Source organism: Carassius carassius, chromosome 16 (genome assembly GCF_963082965.1).
Source record: "Carassius carassius chromosome 16, fCarCar2.1, whole genome shotgun sequence".
NCBI lineage: Eukaryota > Metazoa > Chordata > Actinopteri > Cypriniformes > Cyprinidae > Carassius > Carassius carassius.
Window position 1 is genome coordinate 8,323,934 of NC_081770.1, and position 13,825 is coordinate 8,337,758.

The 13,825-nt window shown below is 33.4% G+C and overlaps 1 protein-coding gene across 1 annotated transcript in view; it reads left to right on the plus strand.

The window, feature by feature from the left end:
- Positions 1–13,077, plus strand: part of LOC132160277 (SLAM family member 9-like) — a 29,705-nt gene extending 16,628 nt beyond the window's left edge. Inside the window, exon 4 of the mRNA XM_059570024.1 lies at positions 12,699–13,077. Within this exon, the coding sequence (XP_059426007.1) occupies positions 12,699–13,063 (365 nt within the window). The 3' untranslated portion in view covers positions 13,064–13,077. The remainder of the gene's footprint in view (positions 1–12,698) is intronic.
- The last annotated feature ends 748 nt before the right edge of the window (positions 13,078–13,825 follow it).

A 13,825-nucleotide genomic window follows, 5' to 3' on the forward strand; every position in this document is an offset into this window, starting at 1 on the left:
CTAAAAAAAGACCACAGCTTCTTTCAGTTTGACTCTCAGTAAAACTGCTACTGACAGATCATACATGCTTTTAACTTTTTACTTTGCTTTTCCATAAACTAACATTGATAATTGAATAAATATATACAACAACTTTAAAAGCACTAGAGTTTTGCTCCTTTTGCACCTTGAAATGTAAAATTAACATGCTATTCTTCAATGTTTAACTACTAAAAGACTAAACTAAAAAGGCAGCTAAAATGTATGTTAAATGATAAAAAAATAAAGAATACTTCTCTCATTAAGAACAGATAAAGTATTAATAAGGGCCAAATGAACTATAACAGATCATAACTACAACAAATCATATGCAAATGTAGTTTGTGAACAAGGAGGAGCAAACTCTGTTGTGGGAGGATTCAGTTCTAGTGAATTCAGTGTTTGAGCAGATGTTTTATTAGATCTGACACTGAACTAATGAAGAAAATGTTTAACATGTTTGCTTTGCTCTGTTTGTGCTGCTGGAGTCTGATCGGTAAGTTATAAAACATTTTTATGGTTTCTTTTTTTTTTTTCTCCAGAGTAATGAAATTGCTGCTACAATTTAAGTGTATCTTCAAGATACTGATATGAACCTTTAGAGATAAATAAGGTACAAAAGTGCACCTTTTGAAAGAATACCATTTTTTTTTTTTTACAATTTTCTGATAGTGGACTGTTTAAATTATATTATTTTCATATGCTGTAATGTATCAAATGAATCATGAATATTGTAAAATTTACTAATTCTGAATTCAGGTCTGATTTTCAGAGAATAAATAAAATGTTAAAAATCACGCAAAAGTTACATAAATTCTGAATATTTTACAGTTGGTTTGATTCCTTTAGATCAAATAGTTTCAGAGTTTAATTGATTTAAGTAGATACAGTATATAAAACATTTTAAAATTATTATTATTAAAATTATTATTTTTAGAAACAATAAAGGCATAATTAATAAAAAAAACAAAAAAAAAACTTGTGGATCACAGGGGATACCATTCTGAATATTTTACAGTTGGTCTGATTCCTTTATCTTAAATAGTGTCAGAGTTGATTCATTTAAGTTTGTACATTTACATAAAACATATGAAAACATGGTTTCAGTGCTGTATATAAAACAATAAAGGCATAACCTAAAAAAAAAAAGAAAAAAAAGTTTTGTACATTGATATTCTGATATTTTTACAGTTGGTTTGATTCCATTATCTTAAATAGTGTCAGAGTTTAATTAATTAAAGTGGGTAAAGTGTATACACATGTGAAAAAATATGGATTCAGTACTGTATATAAAATCATTAAAAGCATAATCTGAAAAAACAAGTCTTGTGCATCACTGAGAATAATACTCTGAATATTTCACAGTTGGTTTAATACCTTTAGATCATATAGTGTTGTCGTTTAATGGATTTATATTATTGCATACATTAAAAGTTGTACAATTAATATAAAAAAAAAAAATTATAATATTGGAATTCCAAAAATGGAGCTTTGTGCAATAACAGTTATGTTTTTCTGAACATTTATTATTGCTTTAAAATTATAATGTCATATGGTTAAATTGTTTAATTAATTTAAATGGTAATTTTACCCCCTACAAATTAAGTCTTGTGCAACGTAAAGGACATATTTCTGACTATCTGAGTTAGTTTGGGCTCAAAACATAACAGCCGCAAAGAGTTTAATTGGCCAAAATTTTTTTCAATTGGCCAATTTCAAATTTAAAACTAATATTACCTCTGTAATTTATGGTACGACTTTGTTTTTGCTTGTTTTTGAACAATTACTTTTAAAATAGTCTGTCTCAAGCTGCAGCGATATGTTTCATTCATTGTTGCGCTCTCATCTGAGTGAACGCTTTCAGGTGTGTGAGTCCTCTCTTCTACAGCAAATGCATCCTGCGCATTCATATGTGCTGAATACTGCCAAAGATGATGTATTTATAAGATAAAACTAATGGAGTTCAATTAAAGCTCCCTGTCTTACTCGTTTAAGAGTTGCTAATGAGTTTTGAAGTCAGCAAAAAGTAACAATAGTAACATAATGACAATTCATTTGAAATAACTCAATAAATTCATTAAATAATTCCTGTTATCTGGGGCTGTCCTAAATTAAGAAGTTATTCACGATGATTTTTAAAAAGATTCTTTTCAAGAATTTGAAATTTTCTTAGGTTTTGTCTTAAGTACAGTCTTAAGAAAAAAAGATAAGAATATTCTTACAACTAATTTTTGGGAATACAAAATATTCTTAACTTTTTTCTAAAGTTAAAACTTAAGAAGAAAACGGCAGTTAAGAAGACATTTCTTCTAAATAATGTTTCATGAATCCAGCCCCAGACGGGCTGATGAGTGTCTTCTGTCTGCAATGGCCTTCACCAGAATGACGAGATCTCACGATCAGTGATGTTGAGAACAAGATATTGCTATTGAACTGATTCAACACCTTGTTTTTTTTTTTTTTTTTTAAGATTAGAGAACAAATCAGTCAATTTAGAAACTAGTTAAATATATCAACATGAAAAATAATAACTGAAACAACTAAACTGCTGAAGTGCAGAAAAGACAGTTTACTTTTTACATTTTTTAGTCATTTTATCTGCTAGAGCTGCTCACATCAGAGAGTGTTTCTTTTAGTCAGTCTGAAAGTAAATGGTATAATAACTTGTTGTGCTTTTTAATCAATTACAGTGACAAATCCAAATATGGTGGACAATATTAATGTGGACGCTAGTTTTACATGTCAGGATTATAATTATAATTATAATAAGTTCAGTGGTGTAACTCACTCTAACAGTTTGGCTCTCTCACATCTGACTGTTTGTCTTTTTATTCTGTGTTTCTGCTGCTGAACATTATCATGTACACATGTAAATTATAAAATCTCCAACTGTACAGCTCCACAGCTCTGTTTGTAAACCACTAGAGGCTTTAATCAGAGTAAAATCTGTTTGTTCATCAGGTGTGTTTGGTGAATCAGTTTCAGTGACGGAGGGAGATTCTGTTACTTTGAAAACTAATGTTACTGTAGTACAACAAGCTGACGACATAAAGTGGACATTTAAATCATACAATTCTTCTATAGCTAAAATTAAAAAACAACATCAAATCTTCTTCACATCTGATGTTCCTGACGGGAGATTCAGAGACAGACTGAAGCTGGACAGACAGACTGGATCTCTGACCATCTCAAACATCACAACTCAACACGCTGGACTCTATGAAGTACAGATGAGTGGAGCTAAACTGATAATCAAAACATTCAATGTTTCTGTCTACGGTGAGTACATTTGTCTGCCTCTTGTTTTATTAACTATTCACATATCAACATTAATTATGTTATATTCTGAGATGACAGACACTAAACACTCCCTCAACACATTGATTTACTTGTGTAGATTTATCCAGGTCTCTGGTTATTATCTTGTGTTTTTCAGCTCGTCTTCCTGTTCCTGTCATCAGCAGTAACTCTGTTTCAAACTGTTCATCACCATCATCATCATCATCTTCATCATCATCATCTTCATCACAGCAGAATTGTTCACTGGTGTGTTCAGTGGTGAATGTGGGTCATGTGACTCTCTCCTGGTACAAAGGAAACAGTTTATTGTCCAGCATCAGTGTGTCTGATCTCAGCATCAGTCTCTCTCTACCTCTGGAGGTGGAATATCAGGAGAAAAACAGCTACAGCTGTGTGATCAACAATCCCATCACAAACCAGACCACACATCTGAATATCACTCAACTCTGTCACACATGTTCAGGTACAGAAGAAGTTTATTTACTGAGCTAAACTTTTTTTTTTTTCACTTACATCAATGAATATTTTTTTCCTCCTCCTCCTCCAGACTCAGTTTCTCTGACAGTGTTGATCTCTGTTGCTGGGTCTCTGTTGATCGTCGCTGGATTTGGGATCTTCTGGATCTTCTGGAAATGTAGAAAAACTGATCAAGAAGGTGAGTGTTACAGCCTTTAACAAGTGTTAATAATAGTACACTTTTAGATATATGCTTAAAATAATTTATAATTTAATATAATTTATATATGTAACATTGATATCCTGAAATGTGTGTTATTTATGATCTACACGTAGCAGCTCTTTCTTCGTCTCTCACACAAACCTGCTTCTGTATTTGCTGTAATTGCAGCATTTATTTATTATTGTTGTTCTGTTGTTCACACAGGTCAGATTTGTGAAGATGAGATCACTGTTGTTGAGTTTCATGATCCAACGTTTGACGACAGAAACACATAAATCAGTAAGATCATTTATTTCTATTTTATGTTGTGTGTGATTCTATCATTTCATCTGTGAGTCAAGATGAAGATCAGTGTGTGCTTCTGTTTTTGTCTGTATATTGATGATCTGTCCCATAATAATATAATTTATTTATTGTGTAAAAGAAATGACAATAAATAGACTCATTAAGGAACCACTGATGAACAAATATAATTAATTAAATCATCTAACTCCATTTACCTGTTCATATTATAATAAACACCCATTTAAACACATATTACTTTGTTTTATTTCGTGTAGGTCCTGAAGACAGACCTGAAAACTGCTTGTCATTTGATGTGCATGTGATAGAGATCATCTTCATTTCTGAGTCAAAGCTCATATTTTCATTTATCGGACTGATCTAAAAATAATGAATATTGATCTAAAATAAAATAACTGCATTGTAAAATACTAAATTATACTCACCACTGACAGAAGAACTAAATCTGATGGTGCAGATGATCTTGTGTTGATACTGATATTGCTGATATGTATTTGTCATATATATGCCATGTATTTGACCAAAATTATAGCAGAAAGATGTACACAATAGCATACAGTGTATGGGCCAATATTTTAATATTTTAGTATAGGTCTTCTAAAAGTAGCTGGATTCAGCCTCATGTGTCATCTAGCATCTTAGCAAGGAGTTCATCTTTCTAAGAATAACCTTCACCCAATTTAAAATACCTGAAAGCTTTTACACACATACACAGAGACTGCTGATTAGACACTGTTGTGGAAATGTGTCGTAAAGTTTTGAAATTGAACTTGATACGTTATTAATAATAATAATAATAATAATAAAAACATTGGCCAGACATCAACATTGCTCTCCATATAAAATAAATCTATAAATCCATTGGGTTTATTGATCATTTTGTTCATAATTTCACGCAAGCCCTGTGCGTTTTGCTTACACTGCACATTAAAACAGCGTCAGTTCGCCAATTTAGCGATGCTGAGATAAAATTACCTGAGTTTAAGTTTGAAGAACTCATGACGATGCCATCTTGATTAATTCAAGTGGAGGTGATGTATTTCCTGTTTAAGATTGGAGCTCCACTTGCCCGTGGTCTGCAGCCAGACCCTTCTCTTTCACTCAGATATACATCACAACAAGGAAGAAAGGACAGTCTTAACTTCCGTTTTATGCCCACTTTAAGACTCAAGCCATTCTCAACAATTTTCTGTTTCATTCTTCTTCTTTTCTTCAATGCTTGTTTACATGTTTGTTTACCTAATTGATGACTGTGCAATCATTTTTTTTCTTGCTTAATCTTTAATCCTTGAGAATATGAAGTATATTTTTTATTTTATGCTAAATATATATTAAGTCATATCTGATATGAATTGTGATATAGAATTTAGACATTATAGAAAATGCTGATCCATGTGTGAGATGATAATATAAAATCTAATATATATATATATATAATAAATTAAACATTACCATGTCAAAGTTTTTGATAATTTATACAGATAACTTTTATATATGCCAATGAAATAAATAATAACCATATTAGAATAATATAACATTATTTATTACTATCATTAGGGCTTCATCATTAACATATAATACCAATATATATATATATATATATATATATATATATATATATATATATATATATATTTTTTTTTTTTTTTTTTTTTTTTTTTTTTCATATGTGTGTGTGTGTGTGTGTGTGTGTGTGTGTGTGTGTGTGTGTGTGTTGTGCTATCTGTCACGCCCACTGAAGTCTTGTGAGTACATCACGTGCGCTAATCCTGGAAGTGAACTAAGTATAATAAGTTTGAAGTGAACTAACTTTGGAACATAACCTGTTCCAGAACCGGTTATCTTCAGAGAGCAAGTGACTATGGTTACTTACTCTGATTTTAGAACCGAATGCTGAGGTTATCCACTCGCTTATCCTCAAACATACCCGGGTTATGTTCTGGGTTAGAGATCTCAAACTGAAGTTGGACCAATCAGATGTGAGCAAAGTGACACATGTTTTACAAGTATTTATATGGAACATTATATTTTGCTACTGACCATTCTGAGTTAACTGAGTGAAGGGAAGGAAGTGGGAGAAGTGAGATGTGAAAACAGATGTCCGTATCTTAGGAGAAAGTATCTCAGGTTCTTCCAGCCTTACAAATTTTCTTTCTAAAAAAAAAAAAAAACTTTTATTCATGTTTTTACTCACAGACATCTGATCTCAGCGGACTGAACAGAATAAATCAGCTGGAGGAGATTTCTACATCTGCTGGTTAGAGAAAAACTTGTAAAAAATAAAAGTTTTTGAAATAAATAAATCTGTAATGACCATATATCACCAGCAGAGGCAGAGGTTTCTTAATTTTAGACTTGCCAACCAGCAAGTTAAAAACGTCTGTGTAAACATAATGTGACACTTGCTTTCTGAAACAAATAACAGTTTTTATATTAATTATTATTTTATGTATTCTGGTATTTGTTTCTTTGATTGTTCTGACACTACCTAAATATCTGCTTCTGTTTTATTATAAATATGAAGATGACAGTTCATAGTTTGCATATATTTTACACCCTATGATTTATAATTATATATATATATATATACACACACACACACAAAAAAAAATACACAATTAATAAATTCACAATACCTCTTATTTATCTTGTTAAATCAACTGCACAGTATGTAATACTTACATTCTTGTGGTACTGCTGTATGGCTCCTGCGGTGACGGTAAACCACACCAGCAGCTACAACAACAACCACCAGCAGAACAGAAACAACTTTTCCTGCTACAGCAAATGAGCAATGAGAATGTTAGTAAAATACCATTTAATCTTTTCTTGCTGGTTTGTTTTAACATCAGTGTGTACAGTGACTGAATCTCTCTCCATCCCTGACACTGACACTGTATCAACCCGAAGCACCTGAAGAAGAAAGTTAACATAATCCATAAATATAAAATAGTGCTGTGAAAATGTTTTTCTATAGATACCGATCGTGATGCCTGGATTTATAATGTAACATGCAAATAAAAACATCAGAGGAACAGCATAGATTCAGAGATTCACACATTCTCTCATCAGACAAACAGACATAAGACTCATAGATGATCGTATCACACAATCCAAATCCTGATTTTGATGTTGTGATGAGCATTACACATAAAATAAAATAAAAAAATAAAATAAATAAATAAATAAAACAACACTTTTACAGACATACACACACACACACACACATATATATATATATATATATATAATATTTTTGGCTATACGACATTCATTTAGCAGAAGCATTAATCCAAATATTTAAATAACAAATTATCCATTTATGGAGTGAAATACATTTACATTTGTTGACGGTATAATGCCACGTTACATTTTTATATCAAATCAGTTGACAATCGAATGCAACGTAGGCCTAAACTGATCGTTACTCCATTGGTTTCAATGGGTCTACGCTGAACTTCCGATGCTTTTGGGAAATGCAACCAAGTGATCATTCATTCGTTCATTTATTTATTTATTTGATATGGTGTACAGACTGTGAATGAAAATTGAGTGCAATTTCAGTCGTCATTTGTAAATCTCCAAGTGATGTATGCCTCTGTGTTGTTTTTCAAAGTAAAAAACAACAACAACAAAACAAACAAACAACATAAAGATGCCATTTGTACTTTTTTTTTTGTCAACAAATGTTGACCATTGAAATATGTGACCATTCTTAGGTGATGTAGTCACACTAAGCTTTTATACAGCGACTATAGCACATATAAAGACACAGAAATCAATGTGAAAAGGAGATATGATCAAATAAATGTCTCACCACTGTCGAGAAAAAAACAAGGTCAATGCAAGCAAATTAAAGGGTATGTTCAGCCAAAAATGAAAATGATGTCATTAATGACTCACCCTCATGTCGTTCCAAACACGTGAGACCACCATTTATCTTCTGGACACAGTTTAAGATATTTTAGATTTAGTCCGAGAGCTCTCAGTCCCTCCATTGAAGCTGTGTGTACGGTATACTGTCCATGTCCAGAAAGGTAAGAAAAACATCATCAAAGTAGTCCATGTGACATCAGAGGGTCAGTTAGAATTTGCTGAAGCATCAAAAATACATTTTGGTCCTAAAAAAAAAAAAATCAACTTTATTCAGCATTGTCTTCTTTTCCGGGTCTGTTGTGAGTGTGTTCACAGCACTGCAGTGTAGTGATGTCCGGTTCGCGAATGAATGATTTGATTTAACCGGATCTTTTTGAACCAGTTAACCAAAACGAACTGTTTGAAATGGTTTGCGTCTCCAATAAGCATTAATCCTCAAATTACTTGATCTGTTAACTTTTTGTGGCTGACACTCCCTCTGAGTTCAAACAAACCAATATCCCGGAGTAATTCATTTACTCAAACAGTACACTGACTGAACTGCTGTGAAGAGAGAACTGAAGATGAACACCGAGCTGAGCCAGATAATGAATGAAAGATTGACTCGCTTCCAAAGAAAAAAACAAACTAAGAAGCATGCCCTCTAGTGGCTATACATGAGCAAACCAAGTAGACCAGGGGTTGTTGTCCAAAACATGAAGAATGGTGGACCAGACAACATTTCAGGATATAGTCATAAGTCATAATTAGCATATTGATAATTTTAATTTCTTAATGGTGAAGTATAAGGGTTTTATGGTAAAATACTTTCTCTTAACTTAATTGACAAGTTTGCTATCCGTCAGTTTATCTTCCTCAAAAGTGTAAACATTGAGCCCTCCAGACACCATTAAAAGACTGAGAGCAATCTGCTCAGATCTGTCAATCTCTCTCTAGCTCAACCAATAGCGTGAGTTTAGGGCGTGGCTAATGCATCAGGTGGAGTCAGAGGGTATTTAGCCACTGTGGGAGTATGACTGATGCCGCAATAAATGCTATGAAAAATCTATTTTGACCTGGGACTCTGATTTGACAGTTTTTGAAGGATTCAGCACGTATCTGACCATAAAGCTTTTTCGGGAGGGCATTAGCTCTTCACCTACAAACTAAACTCATACACACTGAATCCCCCTTTCACCTACAAGCTTTTTGCACAACTCAAACCACAACTCTACAGAAAACCAACTACACTGGCTTTCATTTTGACTCAGAAGATGCACTGCAGAAAGTCACAGCTGGCATTAAATTGAAATGAAAAATTGTTCATAATTGATTTATTGAAGTAAATTATAAAAACCACTCTAAAATTATTTTAAAAACAGCATGAAATTAAGAAATATGTAAGCACCCATCCAATTGGTGACGTTTAACATACTACTTTTGGAAATTGATATTTCTACATAAAGTGGTTTTAAAAAATATATATCATTATTATTATTATTAAAAAATATATATTATAATTTTGTGGCAACCGTTAACAGCCTTGTTGTTGTCTCTCCAGTGCACCTGTTGCCACTTTCATTTGCACCAAAGCATGTGAAACTATTTCACAATCACTTATGATTCGACAAACTGAAATCCCAGAAGTTTAACTGACTTGGAGATAAACTATGACAATTAAGTGTACCCTTATTTTATTTATTTTTTGGAGCAGTGTATATATGCACCACAAAAAATAATTAATAGTCTGTGTGGCTTCTCACATGCTCCACACTACTCTGCAAAAGGTTGTTCATTGCCATGTGCAGTGTTAGTAGCATGCTAATACACTGGTTGTCAGTGCTCATCTCAATATAGGTGAGAGTACATTCATCTTTAGCCTTTTTCACAGAAATGTTCCATGTGATAGTTCTTTTCTGGTGCTGGTGGCATCTAATTGGTAAGCTATCTATCTATCTATCTATTTGGTTTGTATATTAGAAGCATTAATCAGAGTAAAATCTGTTTGTTCTCCAGGTGTGTTTGGTGAGTCAGTGTCAGTGATGGAGGGAGATTCTGTCTCTCTAAACATTGAATCTCAAATGCATGAAGATGATGACATAGTGTGGCTATTTGGAGTTAAACAGTCTCTCATAGCTAAAAAATGGCTAATCTTCTCCACATTTGATGGTCCTGATGGGATATTCAGAGACAGACTGAAGCTGGACAATCAAACTGGATCTCTGATCATCACAAACATCACAACTCAACACGCTGGACTCTATGAAGCAAAAATGCGTGGAGCAAAACTGACATCAAAAACATTCAGTGTTTCCGTCTATGGTGAGTCGAGATCATTTTGAGATCATCAGAATGTCCAAACATTCACATTTTCTTACTCAGGGCCGGGGGGGACGGGGGATGGGGGGCATATTGATTTCATTCAACAAATGAATATATTTTCTATAAAAAAATATTGTATGATGGAATAAAGTTTACAGTATATCAGTATACAGTAGTTTGATTACGAGTGCATCTGGAAAGTAGCAAAGGACACAACATGATCTGCTGTAGTGAAACTGCATAATCCTACTTGTCCTTAACATGCTTTTTATTAAAGGCTTTATAATAACTGGTAAGATATAGGTAACACATCTAGTTTGAAGAGGCTTGCTCTGTTAGATGCTCTGACAGATATGTGTACTGCTCTGACAGTAAAATGCAGCAGCAAGATTTCTTACTAGAACCAGGAAGTATGACCATATTAGCCCGGTTCTGTCAAGACTGCACTGGCTCCCTATCAAATATCGTCTAGATTTTTAAATCTATTTTATTATTTATAAAGCCCTGAATGGTTTAGCACCTCAGTACTTGAATGAGCTCTTGTTACATTATAATCCTCCATGTCTGCTGCGTTCTCAAAACTCATCCTTTTTTCTATTTGGCGCCTAAACTCTGGAATAACCTACCTAACTATATTCGGGAGGCAGACACTCTCTTGCAGTTTAAATCTAGATTAAAGACCCATCTCTTTAACCTGGCATACACATAACATACTAATATGCTTTTAATATCCAAATCCATTAAAGGATTTTTAGGCTGCATTAATTAGGTAAACTAGAACCGGGAACACTTCCAATAACACCCGATGTGCTTGCTACATCATTAGAAGAATAGCATCTACACTAATATTAGTCTGTTTCTCTATTATTCTGAAGTCATCCAGATCAGAGGGTCACTGCAGTCACCCAGATCCATTACGTATCCAGACCAGATGGTGGATCAGCACCAAGAGAGGACCTCTCCAGCCCTGAAAGACAGCGGAGACCAGGACAACTAGAGCCCCAGATACAGATCCCCTGTAAAGACCTTGTCTCAGAGGAGCACCAGGACAAGACCACAGGAAACAGATGATTCTTCTGCACAATCTGACTTTGCTGCAGCCTGGAATTGAACTACTGGTTTCGTCTGGTCAGAGGAGAACTGGCCCCCCAACTGAGCCTGGTTTCTCCAAAGGTTTTTCTCTTCATTCTGTCACCGATGGAGTTTCAGTTCCTTGCCGCTGTCGCCTCTGGCTTGCTTAGTTGGGGTCACTTCATTTACAGCGATACCGTTGACTTGATTGCAAATTATTGCTCAGACACTATTTAAACGAAAAGAGATGATGACGTACCTGAATTCAATGATGAACTCCCTTTAACTGTCATATTTGCATTGTTGACACACTGTTTTCATAATTAATCTTGTTCAGTTGCTTTGACACAATCTGTTTTGTTTAAAGCGCTATATAACTAAAGGTGATTTGACTTGACACTAACAGACAGGCTACTTGCACTGAATAATGCGTTTGAGATGTGTTTGCTAAAATAAATGTGCCATATACAGAATAGTGTTTTAAACCAACAAATAAGTGTATTTTATGATAGCAGTAACTGTAAACTGATATTTTAATCAGGTTTTCAAAATATAATGTAATCAATCTATTTTCATTTTTAGTTTAGCGAATTTAACTTCTGTTTTAAAAAGCATTATTTTTGTTTTTAGATTTTGGTAATGCGATTTTTGCACATGGTTACATTTACAATATTTGTTTTCAAAGCCTTTAATATGAACATTGTTTCATTGGACAACATTGGGCTGGATGTAAAAAATAAATAAATAAATAAAAAGAAAAACAGAAAATACAGAGATATATATAACTTGATATATTTTGTTTACACTTAACTCATGTTAACACTCATATTGTTTATGTATTGTGTCATTACTGTAACAGTATTTTAACATTCATGGACTGGCCCTATTGTCTTTTATTGTAAGTATCTCACTGTAATCTCACATTTTTTATTTTATTTTATTTTTTAATAAAGACGTACTAAATATTTTTTTTGGAGATCAACTTCATGCCACAAATGCTGTAAAATTAGCTTAACTGCTGCTGAAAACAGAATATTCCTTTAAAAATATAATATATAACTACATTTAATTTTATAGTTTGATTTGACTTTCACTGTTCGTCAACACACTAAACCGATTGGCTGATCTGTTGATTCTCTCATGTTTTCAGCTCGTCTGCCTGTTCCTGTCATCAGCAGTAACTCTTCAAACTGTTCATCATCATCATCATCTTCATCACAGCAGAATTGTTCATTGGTGTGTTCAGTGGTGAATGTGGGTCATGTGACTCTCTCCTGGTACAAAGGAAACAGTTTATTGTCCAGCATCAGTGTGTCTGATCTCAGCATCAGTCTCTCTCTACCTCTGGAGGTGGAATATCAGGAGAAAAACAGCTACAGCTGTGTGATCAACAATCCCATCAGAAACCAGACCACACATCTGGACATCAGCAAACTCTGTCACACATGTGCAGGTATGGTGATATTAATACTGATTTACTTGTTATATAGTGTTTATATTTTATATTTGTTGTAAATCAGATAAACATATTCACTTACATTAACAACTAATTTCTGTCCATTACAGAATTGTTCATTACAGATCATGACCTACCTTTGTTGTACATAGTTCTGATTTCTGCTGCTGTTGTTGGATCTCTGTTGATTGTAACTGCAGTAGGAATCTTCTGCATCTGCAAGAAATGCAGAAAAACCAGTCAGTACAGAAAGCAATTAATGTCTAAATATTTATATTAAGCACATATTTTTGGTATAATATTGAAAACTTTGTTGTTTTAACACATCTGTGATTCTTGTTAATGCAGCTGAGACCAGAAGCGATTCAGCATTGTATAAACCAACAGCACGGAAAATGGTAAGATCTGTGTTGGAAGAAGTTGTTTCAGTCAAGTCAGGCTGACTGAAGCTAGCTCTTCAGTAGAAAAAAAAAGTAAATAATTTTTATGCTATTACATTAAAGGGTTACTTCACCGCAAAATAAAAATATTGTCATTAATCACTACCATGGGGGTACCATGTCGTTCAAACCCATAAAAGCTTTTGTCTTCGGAACACGATTTAAGATATTTTGGATGAAAACCGGAAAATTGTGTTCCGAAAACGAATTAAGCTTTTAAGGGTTTGAAGGACATGGGGGTAAGTGATTAATGACAACATTTTCATTTTGCGATGGTATAGTAGTCCTTTAAGTGTATGTATGAACATCAGTCTAAACACTAAAACAGTGTTTTGCAGGCCTATACATTTAATTAGCACAAATCTATTACTGCACAGTAAT